General features: G+C 55.2%; 1 protein-coding gene across 14 annotated transcripts in view; it reads left to right on the top strand.

Annotated features, from left to right (window-relative positions):
- scalloped (TEA domain transcription factor 1 homolog scalloped) overlaps positions 1-26254 on the top strand; it is a 133391-nt gene that overhangs the window by 76446 nt on the left and 30691 nt on the right. For 4 of the 14 annotated variants that reach the window (XM_025297393.1, XM_025297395.1, XM_025297394.1 and 1 more), the window contains exon 2: positions 2450-2530. The exons of the other annotated variants lie outside the window; for them this stretch is intronic. In XM_025297393.1, coding sequence (XP_025153178.1) covers positions 2494-2530 — 37 coding nt within the window. In that variant the 5' untranslated portion in view covers positions 2450-2493. The remainder of the gene's footprint in view (positions 1-2449; positions 2531-26254) is intronic. 14 annotated transcript variants of the gene reach the window in all.

The raw sequence follows: 26254 nt of genomic DNA, 5'->3' as shown, positions 1-26254 counted from the left end.
CATTGTTGTTTCCTCCTGCGTGTAGTGGCTCGCTCGTTGCAAATAAACTACCTCGACGCCGTGTTGCGGTGAGCCGTGTCCAGATACACGTTAACAACGAGTTTACGTCGTCCGGGAAACGCCCGGTGCCCGTCCGTCCGTCCGTCCGTTCGTTCGTTCGTTCGTTCGTTCCGCGCGTTTTTGCGCGCCACCGCGGGGGGGAGGAGGGGGAGGGGGAGGAGGCAGCAGGAGCGGCGGTTATACTCGCGCGAAATCAGAAATCGATGCGCGCTGCGAATCGCGCGGAATTAAGCCTCGTTACTAACTATGAAACGCCTGTATTTGTGCCGCGTGTTTATTTATAAACGGCAGGTACCGCGCTCGCGATGCAGCTGCACACTCGCCGACGTATTAGACACCTACGCGTGTAGCAGCGAAGCAATAAACGCCGTTTCCGAAATAAACGAAAACTGACGCATCCGTGGAATGCTTGTGATTTAGGAATATTTCCAATGTCGCGTGCACAGAGCGCGAGCGAGAGAAAGAGAGGGAAAGCGAGGGAAAACGGGAGGGAGCGAGAGGTGTATCGCGGCACTGTATAGGGCACAGGGTAGAGGAAAAAATCAACTATTCGTTGTGCGTTGTCCGTTCGAGGACGAGCGTAGAGCTGAAACTGCAACAATCTGACGCATTCGCGCGCTATCACTGCGCGCCGGTTATTTTCCGAAAAATTCGTCAAAGCGACGAATTATCCCGCTCGTGCCGTTTGTCCCGGAATAGGCCGTGTTTTCGACGTGTATATATACACGGCGAGAGCGGGGAAGAGAGGGAGAGAGAGAGAGAGAGAGAGAGAGAGAGAGCGCACGCGGAAAATTGCGAGGGTCAATCAAGCGCAAATTCGAGCTATTCCAATTCATCAGCGGGAAACAACAAAAGAGCAAAACACGAGTCTCGGTTGCTCGCTACGCTTGTACGACACCGTCTCGTGTTCGCACGCCGCTGCCAATCGAGCGGAGCCGACTTGGTGGTTGATCTATTCCGGTATTTCCGGCATCGCGGATTTTGCGAGAGTCCATCTGCCGCCGCGGATATAAGCAGCTCGAAAGTCGACTCGCACGCCTGGGCCGTCCCCGCTCGTCGGCGGTTTCTCGACTCGATCTCGTGAATTTGCCTCACCTCACCTTTGAACCATGTTCAACGCGTGTTCACGTGCGGCGACGTTGATTGAAAATTTCATATAGTCTCGCTCGCGCGTATCGCGCGACGATATCATTTTCGTCGGCGCAAGCTGCGCGCATTATCCGGTTCGCACGAATATGAAGCGACACTCGAGACACTTGCTCTGCATGCGAAATTTCGTTCACACGTACGCATATGTGTGCGTGCGTGCGTGCGTACGTGCGTGCGTGCGTGCGTGCGTGCGTGCGTGTGTGCGAGCGAGCGAGCGAGCGAGCGAGCGAGCGAACGTACATGCACGTGTGGTGCGGTAATCGATCGATCTTGCTAATTAAACGGAATTACGTCGATCGCCGCGTGTGTCGTTCTGACATAATTCGAAGGCGCACACACTCGGAACGCGCCGCAGTGTGCACGCATCGTGAGCATGCAGGTGTACAGCCGGCGTGTCTCCTCTCGTCGTTGCTCTTCACGCTTTCCGAAGACGCCGGCGAGCGTAACCGCGAGTGAGAATCGCAGCTCGCGCTCGCGACTTATAACGCGCTGATTTCACCGCTCGTTCGCGCCGCGCTCGCGCGCGCGCGTGTGAAAGTCAGGACGTCCGGTCTTTTCGACCGAGAAAGATAGCGGTGGGGGGGGAAAGAGAGAGAGAGAGAGAGAGAGAGAGAAACTCGCACGCGGACATAATTACCGCGCTTCGCTCCGATGGATTTTCGATCGTAAATCATGCTCGTACGCGGCGCGCGAGGCGGAGCGCGGTGAGGGAAACTCTGACTCTTTTCCTTTTTATCGTAACGTTTGTCCGCTCAACGCTAATAATCGCCAGATGCGAGAGCGGTTTCGGCGATTATGCAAATGGTCGATCGATCGATCAGTCTGAGTTGCGGCTTATCGGAGAAGCGATCGAATAATGACAAGCGTGTGTGTACGGCAAACGTTAATAACGCCGGCGAGATTTGCCGGTCGCCGCTGCGTCAGATCGCCGAGATATTCCAAACGGGGGAGGAGGGGGGGGGAGAATCGCAGGAATTGCGCGCGACGTGTTGTTGAAATGCGAATCGGGATGCGCGCGTGCGAAAACATGATTTTTTACGACGGCTCGAAATGCATTCGGGGCTCGTACCGCATCGTGTTTACGAGCGGGAAGCGTTCTCATCCCCCCTCCCCTCTCTTTTTCGCTTTCTTTTAGATAGAGCGCCGTGTAGCACTGTTACTTTTTATAGCGAACATTCGACAATCGATGTAATGCGATGTTTACGCTGGTCTATATGTACGATCACTGTCTGCATTATAGGTGCACCCACGTCGCCGTCATCCTGACCTGCCCGAGAAATCCTCATGAAAGACTGGGAACTCAGTACTCAGAATAGCATCGGTATCGTAGACATTTCTTTTTTTTATTTTTTCTCCTCGAACGCCGCCCGCTCCAAGTGAAATCGGGCCCTCTTTCTTTCGGGATACGAGTCTTTCTTTTTTAATCGCTCACTTATTCACTCACTCTCTCTCTCTCTCTCTCTTTCTCTCTGCCTATGTCTGTCTTTCACGCCTCTTTTCGATTGTCATTCGATGGTCATTCGCGTTTTAAGCGCGAAATGCGGGCGATGGGAATGATAGTGGAAGGTGGTGGATAATGGTGGTGGCGATAGTGGTGTTGGATCTCTAACGCAAGCTGTAGACTAAGTAGCGGTAACGTTAATTGTACCAGTGAAGGCTGGAACGAATCGCGCAGCGTTAGACAATAATCTAGCGGAATTTTTATCGACGTTACGCGGACAATAAAAAGGAAAATCTCGCCTTGCGTCACGAGACCGCTTTACGATCCGCCCCGTACCGGGGAGGCGTTTTTTCCCCTTTCTCCGCCCCTCTGGGCTCTTTCTTTGCCTTTTTTTGCCTTCTTTTTTTTCTCAGAGTTGCACGTGTGCGCGTCGCGAAGCGGAGAGAACCGCGGCTAGCCGCGGCTAATTTTAGTATCTGCCTCTTACAGCAGCTGCGAGCAGCGAGGTAACGCGTTGATTCCCGCGCGCACGCATAAAGCGCGCGATATATTTCATTGAGGCACAACCCGGACACACGATTTCGCGTTCGGCGATTTTTCCCCTTATTTTAGCGCGTCGCGATATCGTTGCTCATGAGACGACGAGACGGTGGAGCGGTGAGCGGAGACGTCCCGAAGCGTCTTTTGGAACGCTGCGCAAAGCGGCGCAGACCGCCGATTGGCACAGACCGCCGTTACACACACAAAAGCAGTCGCTCGAATTGAGATGATGAGACACGTTCGCGGAATCGCCTCTCAGACTCGACTCTTAACCGAGACTCGCAACGAGCGCATGAGCCTGCCGATGCGATATAATTGCCCTCCGCCTCCGCCGCCCTCGTAGCGTCTCTTCGTCGAATTGATCGCGACGAGCCGTCATCGCGGGTCAGCTACGAGCGTCCTTTCGTAGAACCCACGAGTCCTTTCCTCTGTCAGAGCCTCTCGCTCTGTGCTCCGCTCGTTCCGCCTCCACCGTCGTCGCCGCCGCCGCCGCCGCCGCCGCCGCCGCCGCCGCCGCGCTGCCGCCGTTGCGTCGAGAGTGGCCGCAACCGCGAATTACTTCGCAATTTCCCGAAATTGCGCAATCCGTGCGGGCTAATGGCCGCCGCCGCCGCCGCTGCCGCCGCCGCTGTTGCTGGAAGCGGCGAGGGGTCAGGAATAGGTGGCGACGGAGGGGGGTGGGTTGTAGGGAGAGAGGGAGGGCGGTAACGCGACGAGGAGACCATTAATTAAGCAAAATCATAAACTCGGCTCGGCCGAGCGCGCACGCGTGCAGTTGCATTGAAAAATATAAACGCGTGGCCCGGTTACTTTCACGAACGAGATACGGCGAGGGTATTGCCGCTGCCGTCGCCACTGTTGCTCTTTGCTAATCGCCAAGCTCTCTGCGGTTTACGTCAGAGAGGACCGGCGATATTGTCGGCCGCGACACGCTCCAGGAGGTAATTGGGGTTGAACCATTCGGCTAAATAGACGAACGTACCGTTAGCGCGTTTGCTCTCTCTCTCTCTCTCTCTCTCTCTCTCTCTCTCTCTCTCTCTCTCTCTCTCTCTCTCTCTTCCTCTCTCCTTATATATATCTCCCGCTGTCCGCCACGATTAATCCGTAAAACAACGTTTGCTAATCCGCGAGCGGTCATGTTGTGCGAGTCAGGAAATCGTGCGCGATGCGCTTTGGGTAAAGAATGCCAACGCCGTTTCCGAATCGCGGACTCGGTCGATTTTTTCACATTCTAGTGGACGTTGAATTTTGAATGCGAGAACGTTGGAATTTCTGGCGGGAAATTTGAATGCTGAATGCTGAATGTCGAATTGTTTGCGCCTTTATGGGATATTGTCACGCAGGCGGCACGAAAGTGCTCTAAGGCTGATCTTACCCGTGACGCAACGTGATAACGAAACGAGAAACATTGATCGCGATTGCGTACGGGTTTCGTGGGCATTACGAAATGCACGGGCGCGAGATTAAAGAAATTAATTAACGGCCGTCGGCTGCGCGCGCGCGCGCGACCACCTACGCGGCGATCTCTCACGTGGAGAGAAACGCTTGTCGATCATGAAACGCGCCGGACAAATGTCACCGCGCGTGATATCGCGCGATAGAGCCGCGATTTCTGACGCAACTAAACAAGATTTTAATGGCTCTAATGGCCGTCGGATTTGCCGTACTCACGTGCCTGCTCGCCTGCCTGCTCGCTCGCTTCGACAACGACACGATAAGCCTCGTTGTGAAACACTCGGAACAGGTAAATTGATCCGCCGAACGTATCGACGTGCACTTTACACCGCCAGACCGTGTCACATTGTGCGTTTACATAATACGCATGGTGGTGCACGCAAAAACGTAACGCCGCAATAACGCAGCGCGACCGTCGACGTCTCGGGCAATCTCGGGCGTAAAAAAGAGAGGATTTCGCATCCGAGAAGGTCCTCGTCAATTTCTCCACGTAGCGTCTCGTTTGCGAAATATTTCAATCGCCAACTTGAAGCTGCTGTTATCCGCGAAGTTTGTACGACCGGAAGACAAACTTGTCTCTCGTGAATCTCGTGAAAGAAAAGTCCGACGTTACTCGAGGAGAAAAAATGCTCACAATCTTGCGTTCGTTGAATTTCTCTCGAACGATCGAACGTTATTTATTGATCGGCGACGACGATGAACGAGGCTGCTTCCGCGGCGGAATCGGCCGCGTCCGCTGCAATTTTAAGCGCGGCCGCGACGCTCACGCAAAATGGAACGCAAGGCACGATAGCGCGCGCGCGCGCGCGCAAGTATCGCGTAAAAACGTGGGATTCTCGCTGTTTAAACGAGGCACGGCAAAACCGATTTTCCACGGTATAGTTTTAACTCGATAGCCGACGGTGGCGGCGGCGGCGGCGGCGGCGGCGGCGGCGGCCACGACACGGACGATTGTGCAAAATCCAGCTCGCGCGCGATGCATATGTATCGGGAATACGTATATCACGGCGTGTAATACGCGTACAGAGGAGAGCCGGGCCGAGGTGTATCGAGGTCGACCGGTTCTCTGGCAGCCGTCAGTCGTTAAGGGACGTTGCGACACACACGCGCGCGCGGTTGTTGTCCCTCTCGTCCCGTCCTCTTCCTCCTCCTCCTGCTGTGCTTCGCCTTCTCCGTCGTTCCTTCGCCCCGTCTGTGCCTCGCCGACGACGCGGACCTGCGGACGAGAAGTTGAGGGAGGAATCGCGAATAAATCGCTATTTAAGCGCGCTTATTTAAGCGTCCCTTTTCGACGCCGCCGAGAGATCGGAATTGCGTTTGAGATCTCTCTCTCTCTCGCTCTCTCGCTCTCTCGCGTCGCTTCTCCTTCTCCTTCTCGTTACGATGTTTATCAATTATCGCGAGCAACGTGCCGACATGCTCGTGGTGATAACGATAATGCCGCCGCTCGCTGTTTCGCGAAATTCGCGTCTGTTTTTCGACTTCGAGAGGAAAGCCGTGTAAAAAACGACCGACACCCTGCGGTTCAGTCCGCAGCCGTGGCCGCGCGGCGAGACATCTTGATCGTCCTCGTAGATCTTTCAGTGGAGCGCGAATGGAAGAGAGACGCATTCGGAGAAAATAAGCGCGGGCGGATATTTTTCTTGGCGGTGGCTCCTAATTTTACGTCCAGCCTGACGACGCCTTTGAAATCTTCTCTCCCTCTTTGCCCGCCTCTCTCTCTCTCTCTCTCTCTCTCTTTCTCTCTTTCTTCCCCCAGTCAGCCCACCGTTGGTGAAACGAGCTCCGTTACCGTCGTCGACGTTATTTGTACGACATTAAACCGTATTTGCTCGTCCGGTACTTCTCGTCGTAAAACCCAAAGCCCACCTATTTGCGTGTGGCGGAGTCGTCTTGGATTTACGGATGAAAGGGGAAAAAGGTGGAGGCGAGCGGCCACGGGAGAGTTTGCGATTCGATACTTTTCTGGCGCGCGTGAACACACACATACACACGCATATATACTCGCAACGAGCGACCGTGTGCGATCGTAAAACGCGAAAAAGCGCGCGGCGCGACCGGATGGTGGGGCGATCGTGCCGATACGCTCGAGCCGATTTATCGCCCCGCTCGGCGATAAATTAATCGGCCGTGCGCGAAAAATAATATGAAGGAGCGCTGCACGCGGAGGGCGTAGTCCGGGCCCGCGGGCGCGATAAATTACCGGCTGCCTATATTACGCCGATCCGCGCGTTTGTAGCGATTAAGGGACAATCAAGCGGAATAAGAACGCGACACTGCTGATTGCCGCGTGGAGAATGAGAATTTAATTAAAAAGCGCGCGAGAGCGCGCGCAGCAGGAAGGACGAGTGGAAAAATCGGGGCGCGGACGTGCAACGTGTGTGTGCCTTATTTCTTACAAATCTTCGCGATCGCTTCGCTCGAATCGACTGACTGCTTTTTTCTCGGCAGGAACGTCGCGCGACATTGGACACTCGAGCTCGATTTCTTACCGTCGCGTTGCCGCGTTCTCTATTCAGACCCGAGAGTCTCACGGGCTGCCTTTTTAATGAGATCTTAATTCGAGTCAGCCGCCGGGATATTTTGAGAGTCGGCGAGAAGAGAACCGAGAACGGCGGCGCGCACGTGCGAAAGAAAGAGCGCGAGCGCTCCGTCAGATTTCTGGCTGAGCGTGAAATCGCATTCGCGGGATTCGCGGGATTCGCGGGACGAGAGAAGGAAGAAGAGGTGAGGCTGGGCGCGGGGGAAGCGCCGAGGAGGAGGCGCGCACGAGTCGCGTGCTCTGTAATTACGGTCGACGGGCGTTCCGATACAACAGACACACGGCAGATTGGAAATGCGTATGACTATTTAACGGTTTCCCCCGGCGCGCAAACTGCATTGATATCGCAGCCGGCTGAACGTTGCGAGGTAATTAACCCTGGAGTGCCCCCCGGGAATGCCACGGAGCTACTCACGTCGTTAACAGCCGCAAATAATTAATTGTTAATTAAATAATTATCAGTTGCCGATGAATCGTTTATTAACAATCGAACCGCGCCGGGGTGTTTCGGACAGCGGCGCGGCGTCAGGGTGGCGGCGGCGGCGACGTTTAGGACGCGTGCAAATTGGCGAACGACGGCGCAGCACGCCGTTGCACGAAAAAGAGGGACGCAGGGTGAGAGAGAAGGAGAGAGAGAGAGAGAGATTTTTCGCGGATTCGTAAACGCATCGTCGACGAGAGGAGGAGGCGTTGAAACGCGAGGCGACTTGGGGATGGGTCAGTTGGGCAGCCGGCGAGAAGCGAATTTCTTTTTCGCTGAGGGCGAGACTCCGAAACGTGTCGCGTCGCAGTGAGACATCGCGAGACGCGGTTTCCTCGCATTTCCCGCATTTCCTCTGTTGGTCCGCGCCGATAATCACGGATTCATGATTTCCCCTGCGCGCGCGCGCGCGCGCGCGACACTTGACCGTTCGCTTAGCCCCTCCGCGGCTGGAGGAAAGAATATTACGTCAATTGTACTCGAAGGCGCGCTAAAAATAACTCTCGCACCGGCCGGTGAAACGACGGCGAGAGGCCGGTCGTGGCCTGACTCCCCCCTCTCTCGGAATCGCGGTGCCGTCGTCGCGGTCCCGGTTATCGGTGATTTACGCGGCAAAAAGCGGCGCGACCGATTGTCGGCGGCAACATTGTGGTCGGGTGCAGGGGCGCGATGAAAGCTGCTTAAGGCCCCGGTACGATCGGCATCCGACTCGCGCGCGCGCGCGCTCGCGCGAGGGGCCCTGGAAAATCCGGTCGAACCGGACGGGGACCATAGGGGAACCGCGCCGCGCCGCGCCGCGCCGCGCCGGTACGTCGTTCTCCCGCCGAGATCAAAGGCGAGGCGAATCGCGACAAAGAAACTACACTCGCGAACGTCGCGAAGCGGAGAAAGAGGTTAGGTGAGGGAGAGGGCGGAAGGGTGGAGGAGGGCGGCGGCGGCGACGACGACGGCTGTGAGACGGAGGAGACGGAGAAAGAGGAGAGAAACAGAGAAGGAGCCGACGATTCTCTCCTCTTCCTCCTCTGCCGCTGAGAAATCACGCGAAGGTGTACCGACGATCGTTAGGACGATCGGGGCCTCTTCGGGACGACAAAAAGGGCTCGGTCGTTTGTTTGTCGCGACTCTTAATGGCCGTCTTCGGACGAGTTCGTAATTGGCGCGTTTGCACGCGCTCTTTGTACACCGTCCCCCTACCTCTTTTTACCTCTCTTTCTACCTCCGTCGCCCTTTTGCTCGTCGCGCTTCCCGCCGCCTCCTACCCCCTCGTCCTTGCACTTGTCGCCCTTCCTTTTCCGCGCGGCGTCCCGTTCCTTTTTCCGTCGTCGCGACTTTTGTGCTCCACCCGCTTCGTGTGTTTTCTCGGGCTCGCCGACGCGTCGCGTCGCGTCGCGTCGCGTCGCATCGTATCGTCTCTCTTCTCTCTTCTCTCTCCTCGTTCTGTCGCTCGTCCCTCTCTGTTTGCTCGGTCGCTTATTCCTCGCGAATGCTCGTCCGCGCGATTCGAGAAGGAGAGACGAAGAAAGAGAGAGGTAGTCTCCGTTTCGCTGAAACCACCGCGCTCTTTGTCGCGGCCTCCGCCGATGGTCTTTCGACGCCTCGCGGTCTGACTGCGCTCTCGTCTCTCTCTCTCTCTCTCTCTCTCTCTCTCTTTCCACTCGCGCGCTCGCTTAATTCAGCCATTAGTATCCCCCGCGCCGCCATTGCTATTCTCAGACTCGCGCCGCCGTAAATCATATAAACGGACGCGCGTCTGTTTGCGCGTTTGCGTCGAGTGCTACCGAATTACCGTCCCTCCTTTGTTCCTCGATTTTTATCGGAAGTCATTTATCATTCGGCAAGTTGCCGTTTTTTCGCCTCGATTCGCGGGATATTTATCGCTCAATTGCCTCGCGACAAGTGACTCGATGACTCGTGACTTGACGCGTGTCGCGCGATTTATCGCTTCCTCCTTGCTCTCATTATTCCCTGAAAACAATGTTGCATGGCGGATCAAATTTCACCTCTCTCGCGATCTCCCTTCGTTAAAACGAAGGCCTTCTCCGCCGAACGCGTCTCTCGCGTCTTTGTCGCGTCGGCTGGAAACTTTGTTTCACTCGTCGCTATTTCTTATCCTTTATGTTACGGGCGCAATATTCGTGTCTGTGTCTCCGCCGTCTGCCCCACCGGCGTTCCTTTCAATCCTGCAGCGGGGGATTGCTCTCGCGCGTTCGCGGACGAGCGGTAATGCGTAACTCGTGTTGTCGCTTACCGACGTCGCGGCGAACGACGCGGGGGGTTCACATTTATACGAGAAGTTACCCGACTGCCTCTGTACACCGTAACATAACTTTCCACCCCCGGATACGCTCGCCGCGCGACCACACGGCAGCGGCTGCGGCGGCGGCGGCGGCGGCGGCGGCGGCGACGACCCTCGGCGATTGCCGGCCGGGCGGCCGGCCGGCCGGCCGGGCGGTCCTCGGCGAGATTGACGACGGCGGAGGATTAATCGAGCTCGCACAATAAACGATTTCCAGCCGTCGGTAGGGGTCGCGCTGCGTCAAAGAGCGGCAAGATTTGTCGCTCGTTCAGAGACAAAAGGCCGCTCCTCTCTCACTCTCGCGACGCAATCCCGAAGGGTGAAAGGCGCTTGGCGCTTTCGCTCGAAATCGAATCGATCCGATCGAGTCGGATCGAATTTCCGGTGGTCTCAACTGGTAGGTGTCTCCCACTTCCGGTTCCCACGTCAGATTCAGACGCGAGAACAACATACTCCGGCGAAATGCTGAGACTCGCGATGACGAAGTAATCCGATTTGGAAGTTGCGGAAGACACAAACGGGGTAGGAGAGGAAGAAGACACCAGGGACGCGAGATTGGACGATGTACGTGTAATTGCGGCAGCGCCTCTGCCGTCTGTCAGCCGGCAAGTGAGTGAGTGTGGCTTATAACGACGCGCGGTCCGATTTCTTTGGGGCTCGTTGAAGTTGGGTTATTTCATCGCGAGAGGGTTAATCGACGGCGTGCGCGAGCGCACCTGAAACTAGCTAGCGACGTCCTTGATTGTGCCGGCCCCAGACAAGCGCCATTACCTCTGCTTGCGGTTTTAGCGGTTTCGCAATGAGTACTGGATCCCTCTACGCGAGAGGAAGAGTGAGAGAGAGAGAGAGAGAGAGAGTCGCGCGTGAGGTTTGCTTCCTCATTGCGCGGTGAATCAACGTCTCATCAAAGTCGTGTCCGTGTTTCTTCCTCTCTCTCGATTTTTCCCGCTCCCATATCGAAGAAAACAGCGCCCGCTGTATTTTTCGCTTCTCTCTCATTCTCGTCCCGTCGCATTTACGATGCAATAAAAGTCGTACGATATACGCGCGATATGAACTCTTGACAAAAGACGCGACGGAATCTAAGTGTGACGTGTTCTCTGCGCACGGCGTGTTCTTGAAATATGAATTATCGACGAGTCGTGCTTGGGACACGCGCGCTTTTCCTCGGAGGCGAGCGAGAGTATATCTCCGCGTGATCGCGAGAGCGAGTGAGCGCGATAGCAAAGCGCGCAACGGCGAGAAACAAACTCGGCGAGGCGCGCGCGCGCGCGCGCGCGCGCGTCCGGCGTAAATTCTCGCCGGGATTTCTGTACCGATAGCCTTTCCCGCGCTTCGCTCCAACGAGGCGGATCTCTTTCCGCGTATGAATCATCGTTACGTTAGCCGCAACGTGGGCTTCTCGGCAACGTGAGTTACGAATCGCGCCCGCGTCCGCGTTTCCTCGACAACACAAGAGGCCCGAGAGGTCGCTCGAGATATCTCTCGAGCCTCACTCGCGACCGGCCGCGTCGCCGTCGTTGTAGAAGAGAAAAAGGACAAATTATCCTGTCGGAAGGATCACCGCGCGACGGGAGAAAGAGACAGGGGGAGGGGGGCGAAAGAAAAAGAACGTCGTTTCGCTCGACGGGCCCCGTCGCCTTCGCCGTGTCGGAACCCCCTTTTTCCCTCTTCCTCGTCCGTCCCCTCGGCCCCCGCGCCTTTCGTCGCCACCGCCACCTGTGTGCGCGGCTTAATGAATCGTAACCGCATTACCGTGTTGCGCAACCACGCGTGTATTACCATAATGTCCCGCGGTGACTAAGAACCAACCTCCATCTCGTGCATCTGTGATATTAGCGTCCTCCCGATGCGCGCGCGGTCTCTTAGTCGTGCCTTCGTAGGCGAACGGACGAGAGACAGAGAGAGAGCGAGGAGGGGGGGAGGGGAGGGGTCAACAGGGACGAACGGTGACTTTTCGCGGCTCGAAGTTGATGATCCCGCCGCGAGCTTCCGGCGACCATGATCGATCCAGAATCCAACGCGCTTCTTTCTCGTCTCGCTGCGTCGGAAACAGAGCGAGAGGCTGAAACTCGAATTTCTCTCACTTGGTGTCTCACACTCGGCCGAAAGGGCGTGCACTTCGAAAATCGGATCCCTCCGGATCGCAAAGGGACGTCACGATGAATAATTCGGATCGCACACATCGCTCGCGTTTTTCGCAAATTGTCTCGGCCATTTTCCCGGCAGACGTCGATTATGCCGCGAGGAGTCGCGCGGAACTCGAAGAAAATCGACGAGTGCGTCAGCTCGGCACGTGACGGTCTCGTGAGGTGCCCTTCCCCCTCCTTGCCCTTGTCTCATCGACTTTGTCGGCTTCCGACGTGGATCCGCCGCCCCTGTACATCGATTATTTCCGCGTTGCGCCGCGCGCGCGCGCGCGCGATTATTTATTATTCGCTGGGCGGCACGGCGGCGCTGTTTAGACGGCGCGCAAAAAATTCGGCGCGCGCCTCGAAGATCGGAGTAATTAGTAATGCTGCGCGGCGGCCTTCGCGAGTCGCCAGCCCGATGACGGCACATTAAATTGCCGCGCGTGCTGCAGCCTCGGCTCCCGCCGCCAACTTTTAATGCTCGCGCAATTAAGCGTGCCGCTTCTCGCGTGCATTTATCGCGTTTGCCCGCAGGCGAGTGTTTGCACCGGCGAGCGCTTCCGGAAATGGTGAATTCCGACTTTTTGTACCTTCGCATCGGCCCGGCGATCCCGGGTCGTATATCATGCTTGAAATATCTCTCACAAGTTTATACGTTAGTTTCTCAATTAATGGATCGCGCATGGCGCGTCGTGCGATAACTCGAAATACATTCTTTTGGAATTATACACCTCCCGTCGCTTTAAGGTGTATATCGTTGCATCTCCGCGTGAAGCGGAAGGTGGAGTGCGATGTTCAAGTTGAACTTGAAGAAAGTTTTCAGATACTCGTTGAGGTTGAGTCGCTTGACATTTATCACGCTTCGAGAAAAAGCAGCGAAGAGAGAGAAAGGGAAGAAGGGCGAAAGAAAGATTGCTCGCAATCGCGCGGACGCTTGGCGTTTTTCGGCGGCGCAGACCTCCGGCGCGGACGCTATTTATACCGGGAGCCGCCCGCGCGTGATCGCGCATACCCGTTCTGGAATTACCCGTGAGAGGGCCGGAAATCTCCCCTTTTCGCGCTCGCGTCGAAAACGACGCGCACGAGAGGAGCGAGCGAGCGCGCGCGCGCTCGCGGCCGACGAAGTGAGCCTGGAGAGCTTAATGGACACACTCGACGAGTTCTCGCGGCTTGTAAGCGGCGACGGGCGCGGGAATCTGAAATATTAATAGAAGATCTCTCTCTCTCTCTCTCTCTCTCTCTCTCTCTCTCTCTCTCTCTCTCTCTCTCTGTCCTGGCTAATTTAGCGCTTCCGTTTACACAGAGCGAGAGGTGGCCGCGCCGCTAGCGGGAGACCTCGCGTCGAAGTCGTAGTCCTTCGATCGGCTGTAATCCAATAAATAAGAAGCCTCTCTTGCCTCCCCGCTCCCTTCGCTCGGCAAGAGAAAGAGGGAGAGGGAGAGAGAGAGAGAGAGAGAGAGAGACATTGTCGGCAAATTCCGACTCACAGACGAGCAAAATCAATTACTCGGCTCTACATTTCAGCGGTCTACGATTAGGACGGATTTCTTTCCTTTTTTATCCCGCGCGCGCGGACCTTGGCGCGAAATTGAAAACCGCTGCACGCGCGTTTACGTCGCGCCGCTACTGTCGCTCGCGTCGAAGTGCAATATCGTGATAAAAGCGAGAGACGTCCGATGAGACGCAGATGCGAGAAACGGCTACCTTCCTTCTCCCTGCCGCGCTTCACGAAAGCAAGAGAGAGAGAGAGAGAGAGAGAGAGAGAGAGAGAGAGAGCCTCAGGAATAACGAGAGGACACAACAACGGACGCGGGGACGGTGACGCGATAAAATCCGCGTAAATGTCCTCTTTACGGCGTGTCGCGTCGCGATTCAGCTCGGAGACTCGGCGGGAAAATCGCGCGCGACTCGGGAAGCGGAACCACACGCTGGGACACGAAGAGTGAATCTAGTCGGATCGCGGCCGAATCGAATTACGAGCGCGGTTACGAGCGCGTAAATTCCCTTCGGTAACGACTGGATAAAGTCCTCGTCTTTATCCGGTCGCGGGCATCCGCGCGCGTGCGCGCGCGCAGATTCGTTTGTCGCGCGAGCGACCGGCTTAAATAACCGCGGATGATACACGCGGCAAGGAAAAACGAATCGCCTGGCCGTGTTCGGCCGCCGGTAATTGCGCGTCGCGCATTATTCAAACTACGCGAGCGCGGCGTGTTTACACGCGTTTACGCACACGCACTCGCGAAACGTGGCTATGTGCACTATGTGCCGTGAGTAATGCGCGCGTGCATCGGCGTGAGTAACTATGCGGCTGTTGTTGTATGTGGTGTGCGCGTGACACGCGTCGTTTGCGTGTACTTTGCACTTTCGAACTGTGCGCTCAGACACGGGCGGGGGGAGGGAGGGGGCAATCGATGCGCTCGCCGACGTCCGATTCGACACGCGCGCTTATCTCGAGCGCGGCGTTTCCCCGCGATGACGTAGTCGTTGTCTCGGCGAGGAGACTTTCTCCGTCGCCGACGTGCAGCTTGGAACGACGACTTGGCTGGAGGGGGAGGCACGAGATCGATTTGTTTACGGGGTAATAATTTCGCGCTAATCTTTCTCCTTTTCGGAAATCACGACCTCACGCACGATCGTAGAGCACCGGGGGAAGCCGGGAAATCGCGGAGGGAATTGCCGGTGTTTCTCACGCCGTCGTCGGGGAGGCGAGAGAAAGGAGAGGAGGAGAATCGACCGGCGAGGGAAGCGCGCGCTCCGCGCGATATTGACCGAGTGAAAAAGCGTTTTTCAATTTCGGCGCGGAAGGAAAAATTCCAATCGAATTTGCCAAATGAACGGTCACGGCCTGCGAGATCAACATTTAATTACGCGAGCCAGTTATTTCATTCTGGTGTAACGAGAATTTTTCCGTTGCCGCCTCGACGCGCCCCGACGCGAAATGTAATAAATCGTTTGAGTAATAAAATATTTATTCGCCCGGCCGTTTTCGTCTCTCTGCCGAAAACATCTTTTTTCTCGATTTATGCCACGGCCCGTCATCGATCGCTCGTGCGGTGGCGGCCGCTTTTTAAAGCGGGAATGGAGCCCGCGACCGTTGTCGTAAATTCATCGCCAGTTTTGCGCGTCTCGTTGGAAAAAACGAGAGAGGGAGGGAAGAGAGAAGAACACGATCCATAAATACAAATTTTAAGGGAGACGCTCCCCTCGCGTCCCGCTCCCGCGCGTGATTTTTCCCCCGTCATTGTTCGGATAATAACGCTGTCGCGCGCGCGATTGTCGATCCTAGGAAGATTTCCCAGAAAGATCGCCGCCGCCGTCGACACCGCCATGGACGATCTAAACACCGCTCGGAGACCCGAGTCCGGTGTAATTGGCGGATAATTCTCGAGATATTCTCCGCCACTCAGGATGCCGGGCGCGTTTGTGCTTAGCCGGCAAAATTCGCCGGCGAAGTGCGCCTCTCGTCACCACCCGACGATACATTCGCGTCACCCTCCTCCTCCCCCCCCCCCCTCTCTCTCTCTCTCTCTCTCTCTCTCTCACTTGCTCATCTCTTCTCTCTCTCTCGCAAGAGAGAGAGAGAGAGAGAGAAGGAGGGGGAGGGGGAGGGGAAAGTCCGGCAAACGGACAAACCGCAGGGATGCGCGTATCCAGCAGCAGTCTCTCTCCTCTTGCCCGCCCTTCGCGCGTATCCTTCCATATCCACTAACTGAATTAACCGGTCGCAACGGTGTACCGTTGCAACGTACGCGACGCGTACGCACGCACGCACGCACGCATATTGCGCCGACCGATCCGCACGAACTGCACATATCCTGCATATGAACGCCGCGCGCCGGCCCTCCGGGCGCAATATATTACCGCGCGCGATGTCTCGTGCAATTTACGTACGATTATGCAGATGCGCCCGGAGCGCGCCCACGTACGGTGGTGGTGCCTGCGACCGGCGGGAGGGTAGGTGAGACGGCAGAGGAGTGAGAAGAAAGAGGAGAGGCGGCGGCGGCGGAGGTAAGAGGGTAAGAGAATCGCGCGTTAAGTCGCTGTTTTTCGAGCGCAGATTTTTTCCGCGGCACCGACGCGACCGCGACGTCTCGAACGATCGGAAAAGCACCCCTCCTCCTCTCCTCCCCCGGTCGTTGTCATCGGCGCGACGGGGGAGACGAGCGCTTCGCTCGCGTCGCGTCGCGTCTCAAACGAGCACTCTCGGAATCTGAATCTTTCGATTTTCGATCTTTCGCCTCGTTGAATCTCTCGCGATCTCTTCATCTCTCTCGCGGCTATCTCCGCGATTACGAGGGCGTATTGCGCGCGAGAGGGCGAATTGGCTGGCTACGTGTACACGTGGCGGCGCGATAACGTGGGCGCGAGCGAGCCTGGTGTGATCGCGCGTAATCGATTCTACGGTTCTTCTCCCGGCACCTTCGACCTCTCGTCTCCCCCGTGACGGCCACTTCGCGCCACTGACGGACAGGCGGCCCCGAAACATCCTGAGACCGGTTCATTAATCTCGTGTTTATCGGTCTTGCGCATCGGCGCATCGTGACGCATGCCCCTGCGTGATCTCGCTCGAAACTCCCGATTTCAGACTTTCGTTCGGTCACTTGCGCGTCTCTCTCTCACACACACACACACACACACACACGCTCACCTGTCTGTGGCCACGAGCGTCTCGGGTTATTTTTTATCCTTTTTTAACCGACACGCGCTCATTTCCGGAAACGAATCCCGTCCCCCTCCCCTCTCTCTCTTTCTCTGTCTCTGTCGCTCTCAAGCACGGATCGTACAATGCGCGGAATTATTCGCTGACTTGAATCTGCGAATCGGCAGAAAACGCGGGTCGACGAACCGAAGCCCGAGAGTCACTCTCGCAGGCCGAGCACAGAAACGACATTTCCGGCGGCGGCGGCGGCGGCGGCGGTTGCACGGAGGCGCTTCTTTCTTTATTTTCTTCCTTCTCACCGCCTCGAAGACGACGCGACGCGACGCGACGCGGTGTTTACCTGTAAACCCGATGGCTAAACCAATCGGGTCACGTGTGCATGCATGTCGTCGCTGCTCAGCGGGGAACCGGCCGTGCGACGACGGTGTAATTGCCTCTTTAACGTCGAACCGACCCGCCGCGCTTTCCCGTCTTCGTCGCGTTCGCGCCCGCTGAACGCGCGCTGTCGGGACATTCCGCAGACCACAACGCGGGTTTCTCCGCAATTTTTTCCCCTCACGTCGTATACGCGCACCGCAAACGCACGGACGGACGGACAGACGGACTCGTACACACGTCCCACCCCCCTCCCCGTGAGCGAAGGGAGACGACTCGGACGCGTCGAGAAAAATTGCGCTCTGATACGATAATAGCCGGATATTAGACGGCCGCCGCACGTAACACGCGATAACGCGATAACGCGCCGTTCGATCGCAGCGTTGATTTTCCGCGAGCATCCGTCGCGCTTTACCGCCAGATCGCGGAATTACTCCGCAACTGCACTCACATCGCGCGTTCCTCGCGAACGCTGCATCCCGCTTCTTCCGGCTGTTCTTTCCGGTTGCTCTCCCGTTATCGACGCGCTCTCTCTCTCTCTCTCTCTCTCTCTCCCTCCCTCTCTCTCTCTCTCTCTCTCTCTCTCTCTCTCTCTCCTGTGGGATGACTCTCTCGTGTCCCCCCTTGAATTCGCCCCTCGCGAGCACGATACACGGCGTGCGTTTCGCGATAACCCGCGCGCACGGTCAGGGGAGGAAAATACGAGCGGCGGAGATAACGGCCTCGGTATGTACACGTGTAACCGTGCGGCCCATTAATCCGCGCGTGTCACATTGATCTATCATTGTCCTGTAGCCGGCGGGTGATATACACATCTGAGGTTGATACATAATAGATCGCGAACGCGGCCCGGCGCGACGCAAACAGCGGCTACGAGCGCGGAATATACGCGCGCGCCGGCCGTTCCGCGCTCGAATGCGCCGCGTCCGTGGCGGTCGGTATAAAAATCCGGTAACCCAGTTCCGCGGGCGGACGGGCAACCCCTCGGTAAATACGGTATATCTGACGGAGCGGGCGACGGGGCCACTGAGAGAAAGGAGGGGAGCGGGTCTTGAGGCGGCGAGAGCGAGAGAGCGAGAGAGCGAAAGTGTAAGAGCGCATTTCGGCATAAAAGCGTGTCCCGCTCTTTCCGCTTCTCGCGCGAACAAAGCGATTTTGCTTTCACCGCGAAACGCTCGTCGCTGAGCGGCCGCTACTTTGCGCGTACCCCGGACGGGATGAGCTTGTCGCGGGAGTCGACGCGGCCTCAACGACGAGAGGCACCCGCGTCGAATTGAATTTGTTCTCCCTCGTTGGAGCGAGCGCTCCTCGCGAGGCTCCTCCGCGCTCGAGGAGCTAGATATACGCTCCGAGAGCTGCCCCAGGTATTTCCGCAACGGGGACCCTCTCTCGACGACGACGACGAGTCCTCCTCTCTTCTCCTCTCCTCCCTCGTCGCTCTATCTCTCCGTTAAGGACGTGCTCCTTGGCCAATATTTTACGCATCGTTATCCGTTATCCTCCTCCTCCTCCTCCTCCTCCGGCCGACTCTCGGCTCCGACTCGCCAACAACGGGAAAAACACCTTGTAAAATGGCTCAAGCGTCGCGATCGAACGTATCTCAGGGGAACGTTGAGAGGGAAGACCGGAGTAGAACACAATTTGGGCCCGTGTGCGAAGCAGCGATATACGGCGACGGAGAAGCGCGGGGGGGACTATCTTGTGCATTATGCATAGGAAGAATGCTTTTCCCTCTACGCGATTTCGGCGCGATCTCCTCTCCTTCGCTCCCCTTCCTTCTCTCCCGCCTCGGCCGACTCGAGTAGCCGATCGGCGAGAATGAAACGGCGCTTGATCCGCGCGCGTCGCGCTTGGCACGATCCCGGGTAATCCAATTTCAAATATCGAGAGATATCGGCGCGCGCGCGAATCGACCCTCCGTCCGTCGAGCGAGCGACGGGCGCGATTTATACCGGCGAGATTACTTCGCAGCCGCGGCCGGGTCGAGCCGCAACAGGCGACGATTTCATCTCTCTTGCCCGGTCGGCGCGCGCGTCGTGCGAGTAAACTTCATTTCGATAAAATCACTCCGCCGTCGCTCGACACTCGCGAACGGACGAGCCCGCTTCCCTCGATTTCTAATTCCATACGTTTCTCCGCCACTTTGCCGCGTATAAAGCGACTATCAGCCGCGCGCGCACGTGTGTGTGTGTGTGCGCGCGCGCGCGCGCGCGGTTACCCCGCTCACAGAAACTAGCGGTTTGCGGCGTCGCGACCAGTTCTTGAATGAGGCTGCGAACGGACTTAGGCACCGTTCGCGAAACCTGAATCCCGAACCGCACGCGAACACGAGCCTCGTTTCGAATCGGAGCGATATCATTTTGGCGCGTCGCACTCCGTCTTTCGGCTCCTCTCTCTCTCTCTCTCTCTCTCTCTCTCTCTCCCTCTCTCTCTCTCTCTCTCTCTCTCTCTCTCTCCTCTTCTCTTCTCTCTCTCCTCTCGGCCTTATTTATCGAGACAGCCGGACTCCCCCCCTCCCCCCGGATTTCTCGCGGGTTGAATCGGCTTGGCGGGAATTGCTGCTTGCGGCAACCGAATGGACGGCTGCTGCGTTTCGCGCGGTTTGCCTTACATTCGTTCAATTGCACTCCGACGAGGGTCGTTTGTTCTTACCCGTAAACACGGTCATTTCATCGCGAAGGATCGCGAGCAAACAGGAAGGAGCGGAAAGATTTCAGCCGCCGCGGCCTTTCCGCCCAACGTGCTTCGTCTACACTCTCTCTCTCTCTCTCTTTCTCTCTCTCTCTCTGCTTGCTATCTCGTAAAAATGCTAGATAACGCTAAACGACGGATCTTTGCGACTCGTGTCTCAGCACGTATTCATGAGGCTCCTCTCAAAGTGCGCTTTGCATATTACGAACGTGAGGGAAAAAAATATATTCACAATAGACGAGATGTGCACGAGTGCGCGTGCGTGCGCGTGCGTGCGCGCGCGCGAAAAGAATTCAATATACGAAGGAGGGCTCTCGAGAATTGGAGGATACCAGAATTCGAGATAGCGCGAGTACTCGGCGCGCAAACAGGCAAACATCGAGCAGAGGTAGACGCGGTGTGCTGAAAGCCTCTTACTAGCTCATTATGCGAAGCGCGGAGGGATGCATTATACAAATTTATTCGCCGGCGCATCCGAGACCGACTTTTCCCGCGGCTGAAATTTTAAGTGGGAATAATTTGACATGGTCAGAAATTTATTTCGCGCGACACAATCTCTCCCTGTCCCCGCGAGTTTCACGAGTCGAGCGCGCGCTGTTCGCTTCGCTCTTTTTATCTCGCCCCCCCTCGGGTCTGTCGTGTTGCGATCAGCGCTGTTGCATCAAGAGATTCTCCGCAGACGCGACGCGCATTAACGACACGCTCGACGTATCTTTCCCCTTCGTTTTTACTTTTCTCCTTCCCTCGGCGCTCGGCGGCGCGATTACATCTCGCGGTAATTTCAATTAAGCCGCCAGCGCGAAATCGCCGGACGCACGAAATTTGCGAGCGAGCGTGAAGCATAGAGCGACGGAGAGAGAGAGAGAGAAAGAGAGAGAGAGAGAGAGAGAGAGAGAGAGAGAGAGAGAGAGAGAGTGAGAGAGTGACGCAGAGAGGGGGAGAAAAAGGGTAGAGCTCGTTCGTTGGAGCTTTTCGAACTCGCGGGAGGTCTAAACCACCGCCCTTGGTTTTAATGGCAGGCGAACTTTCCTACTCCCCGAGTTTGAAGTTCCAGGTAACTCGATTAATGGATACTCGGTTTGCCCGGGATTACTCGCGGCCGTGTAATTGAGTCTAATTCACACCGTGGCCCCGTGACTAATGATAAGGCAAGCATACCTGAAATTTAGTTTGTCGGACTCGCTTTCCTTTTTCTCCCGCTCCTCTCGCGCTTTTCCCCCCGTTTCCCCCCGTCTTCCCTTCTTCTCTTTCGTGCGTGTATATTTTTTCCGCGTCCCTCGTTAATCCGTCGCCGGTCTCGGCTCGCGCGCGTGCGAACGTTGTGATTAAACGGCGATTTAAACTTTGTGATGTATTTAAAATAGTTACTGTCGCGCGCGAATCGGCTGAAATTTTCGTGGGGCTCGGCGGGAGGGGGAATTCAACAGCGGGCAATTCGCTTTCCCGACGTGCGCGATCGGCGTGACCGGTTGCGGGATAATTGCCCGGTGAAAGGGAATGACGTCAACCTCCCATTTTTTGTCCCTCTCTCTCCCTCCCTGCCTCCCTCACGCGTCAACGCGAAATTTGCGAGAAAAAAATGAGAAAAGGAAAAACAGCAGTTTCCACGCGCACGGCGTGATCGCGTTTCGTGCGTTGGCCAATTATAAACGATCGAGCGCGGCAACGAGATCGATGAGTCCGCCGATCGCGTCACGACTCGGCGCAGCGCGACGTCGCCGAGTGGGGCCAGATGACATTTTTTGATTGAAAATTCTCTAGAGACCTGAATTTCCAACCGATCATCGACAACACCAATGGATGAGGTTGATCCTGAATAAATTCCAAAGAGATCTGTCTAGCCGAAATTTTGAAAAAATTATCGGTTCAGGGTTCATAGGTTTATCGTTTAAAGTACAGTTCTCGGCTCGAACTTAATGTTTCATAGCTGAATATTCAACGCTGAGTGTTATTAGGTTCTCGAGCTATGGCTAGATTGGGTTCTTGGACTATTCGGGGCTCTTAATACGTAGGCAGTCTGAAGAGTCCTCGACCTGACACATACATGGCATTAGAAACTGTCAAACTATAATTGTATTGGAAAGTGGCATCCTTGATATAAACCCATGTAAAATTTTATTCGATCTGTCAAATCATTCGAGTAGTAGCACCTGCAGTTGAAAAAGCTTCGTGCAAGATGGCTGCCGCATTTGCTAACAATTGGCCAAAAACGCATTCGAATGCGTATTTCTCAAGCGTGTTTGTTTGGATCATTTTAAGCAAAATAACATGGATTTCAAGCGTCGTTCCATAACTTGGTTGATGAAACCTGGATCCACCACTGGATACACCAGAGCGAAAAGAGCCTTCCGGAATCACACTTTAATGATGGTATTGAATTATTGGAAAAACGTTGGAATAAATGTATTGAAATTTCAGGAGATTATATTGAAAAATGAAACATTTCACGGCAAAAAAAATTATACGGCTTCGTGCATCCACGAGCTAAAAAGTTCTCGGATTGATATATATATATATATATATATTCGATTTTTAAAATAACTCAAATTGTTTGCGAGAGAAATAATTATGAAAAAATATTAATAGAAGACTTTCAAGTTAAAAAAGTAAAGAATATATATAAATATCCGACAAACTCATCTAACTTTAAACTCACACATATACGAATTAATCAAATTATCTTCAAATATAAAAATATATTCTATACATTGTATAAAACGAAAATGTATTATATTACGTCCGAATACGGAACAATTTAAGACAAAAAAAAACATTTGTATTATCCCTATTGCATTAATAAAAAAAGGTTGGAATTTATACGTTATTTCTGTTCCGATTCTATTGATAGAGAACCCATTTTTGGGACAAGAATGGAATTTCTAATTGGTATCGTGATGGGATAATCTATTTTGGGACAAATTTGGGTATTCTAGGTAGAATGTAAATTGTATCTGGGAAAATCCTGAGAAATTTCTATACGGCGGGTTCCTCCTAGATTGATGAGCTTAAGACTCAAAATCCCTCGGTTTTGTGCTTAACGGGTCTATATTTGATGTTTTTGTATTTTGGGTTAATGGGTTTCTCCTTCAAGATCGATAAATCTCGTGGTATCTGTTGATTGGTTTCATATAGTTTCAATCCGCTGAATACGCTATTAGATGGAAATAAGTGTCAAATAATGAGCGAATTTCACAAATTTCTCACGTTTAACCATAATTTTTCCTCTTTTGGGGCTAGTAATTCGAGAAAAAAATCTTTTTGAAATTTTGGCAAGACAGATCTCTTCGGAATTTATTCAGGATCAACCTCATCCATTGATGTCGATGATCGGTTGGAAATTCAGGTCTCTAGAGAATTTTCAACCAAAGAATCTCATCTGGCCCCACTGTGCGTCGTCGTATTCGTGCTCCTCGTGAGCCGACGAATCCGCTTCGCCCAGCTCCGCTTGATCTCGATCCTCCGAGAACGGCACGAGGACCTGCGGCGCAACAGCGCGATATCGTAACGCGACTGGGAACTGGCTTCGGCCTGTCCGATCGTTTCGATGCGTTTTCACGCGATCGTCATCGTTGGCAGGTGACGAAACACGCGTCGCGCGAGATGCGGAACATATTCACGGTGCGTACTTAATCGCACGTGACGATAAAGACGGGCGGCTGCGCGCGAGAGAGAGAGGAAGGAAGGACCCGGCGAACGGACGACGCAGGACGCGGCGGGCACGTAGTTCGGCGGGGGGCGAGAGCGTTAATATCGGCTTTCACCTGAAATACTACCGTTGTTACACGTCGCTTCTCGAAATACGCGCGAGTCGCCTCGAACACTACACCTCCACCTAGCCTATCCTGCGGTCGACATCCACTGAATATCCTTCGGCTGCGACTATCGCGCTTCGCGACGAAACTTTCGGTGCACCGTCGCCGCCGCCGCCGCCGCCGCCGCCGCCGCTGTCGTCGTCGTTGTCGTCTGAAATTACTCCGCCACCTAGCCGGATCTATTACGGTGTCATAAATACACCGTTATACACAGCGCGACGTGTGACATTTTCCGCGTTGCGATCGCGCGATCTTAGCCGAAAGCGTGACGCGCGCGCTTCGTAGTTTCTCGCGATATGTCGCGGGCTTGAGGACGCGTGGAGAGTATTATCGCGATACACGCGCGTCCGAGACGGGAGTAATTTTTTCTCTCCCCCCCCCCCCCCGCTCCCCCTGCTCCTGTTTCTCTCTGCGACTCAGTTTTGCCTTTGGAGATTTTCAAAGGCGACGCGTGCGTTCGCAACTCGCGCGCGCGTAATGCGACGCGAGCGAATCGCGCGGCCGGATGTCGCGCATTAAGACGAATTAGCGTCATTTATTTAGAGGGAAAAGCCAGGAGGATAATAGCCGGCCGTGCGGTAACGAGTAGCGTAATAATAAGGCCCCGAGACCGAATCCGGTCCCTAGACTGCCTCCCGCGGCAAAGAACCCTTCGTCCATCGAGCCTCTCCGAGCGCATTCTTTAAACTTTCGCGAGCTCGGCAGCAGCAGCTCGTCGCGTAATCACACACACACACACACACACACACATACGCACACACGTGTGTGATTAATCTCCGCGTAATCTTTGTCTCGTCCGCGCGATATATCGCGTCCGAGCGCACACAAGTAAAACGTGGAAGCGCTCGCTTCCACGTTTTACTTCGTTTCATATCTGCCTTTCCTTTCTTTAATATCAGCCCGATGCTCTTTCTCTTCCTCCCTCTAACGTCGAGAGCCGGTAAAGATAACATTGACGTGATAATCGCACGCGCGACGCGACTGTACACAAATTTGCAGTCGTTGCGATCGGCGGAGGATCGGTGGCGAGCTGAAAGTCGATTAAGGATCGAATGATACAAATCCGACGGGCAGCGCGCGCTAATGAACTTCGAGACTTGACGAAACGCTCGGGTTAATGAGCTCGTTAAGAGCCGGCGCGTTATTAATTTCGAGCGAGCGAGCGAGCGAGCGAGACCCATGGAGATGGAGGCGGGGGGAGGAGGAGCGGAGACAGAGACAAGAGAAATTCCCGCGGCGCGATCGCGCACTCGACGATCATTTCTCACGGAATTGCATGGATCGTCGCCGAGTTATACACGCACGCACGCACGCACGCATTATACGCGCGCACGGCCCACGCGTTACTCTTTTGCCACCCGATATATACGAGCCATTGTCTTCGGGACTCTCTCGTTATGGGCCGCGCGATGTTGAAATCACGGGCGGATCCTTGGCGGTCCGCGCCACAAGGCGGCTTTGAGAAGGGCTCGGGCTATTATTTGCTAATACCCTCGGACGAACGAAGGTACGGACGAGCGACTCGCGATCATCAGCGGCTACAATTAAAAATGAAACATGGAAAATCGTGCGTGGAAATGCATGCGTGCGCGCGCGCGTTGTTCCATCCGGAGTGCGCGCGAGCGCTCTCGCGGTTTTGCTCGCCGCGCGCGCACGCTGCATTTTCGTGCGGTAGTACGACTCGCGCGCTCCGCACACGTGAGTTAATTACGGTGCTACAATCGTGCCAGGAAATTAGTCTGTCATCGTAAATTATGGTAGACCGTAGATAAAGTTCGCATGCAAACTAAACGGCCGGGATGCGGCAAAAATGGGAGGAAGCGGCTTCGCAAATTGCGACTTTCGACTCGCCCTCCTGCTCCTCTCCACTCCGTCCCCTCTCCCTCCCTGCCCGCCTTGCTTGCCCTGCCTGTGTGCACCGACCGCTACCTCGTCGCTCGCGTTATTTTTGACGTATTGTTGCGTGTTTTATGTATCGTTGTTTATCGCTCGCTCTCTGGGAATCCGCGAAATCAGTCGAGTGTGTATCATTGACGTTGAGCTTGGTCCGTGCAAAGTTGCCGCGGCCGCGCGCCGTGTCGACGAGAGAAAAATATGTATAGGAAAATATCTATGCGCAAAAATGGAAGGAGGGTGAAGTCTGAAAAAGGAAACATATCCGCGCGCGCGATGGGTGTTTAACGCGCGCGGCGCGCCGAAATTGGTCTCCGCGCCGCGGATAACAATTGCGGATGTCGCGTGATTCACGCGGCTCGCGTCATTAACGGCACGCTGCACGCGGCGATGCGGCGGCGGCGCGCACAATTGTCCGCAAATAGATACCGCCGTCGCGCTTCCGCGTATGTCGAAAGTCGCATATATCACGCGCGAAAAAGAGCTGTTTCGCCGCGTCGCGTCTCTCCCTCTCCCTCTCCCTCTCCCTCGCTCCTCTGCTGCCGCCGAGCGAGTCATCGGCCGGTGCATTTCCATTAGGCAGGCCGAGATGGCGAGTCGAGTTTCGGCAGTCGCCTGTATCATCGTACAAAACACCGCGCGCCTTCGCGATTCGTCGACTTCGACTTGCCGCTCGAATCGAAGATCGGCCGTCCCCGTGTAGAAAATGTTTTAAAATCTATTTCGG

Source organism: Harpegnathos saltator, unplaced genomic scaffold (assembly GCF_003227715.2).
Source record: "Harpegnathos saltator strain DR-91 unplaced genomic scaffold, Hsal_v8.6 scaffold175, whole genome shotgun sequence".
Taxonomy (NCBI): Eukaryota; Metazoa; Arthropoda; class Insecta; order Hymenoptera; family Formicidae; genus Harpegnathos; species Harpegnathos saltator.
This window is presented reverse-complemented; position numbering and strand designations above follow the sequence as displayed.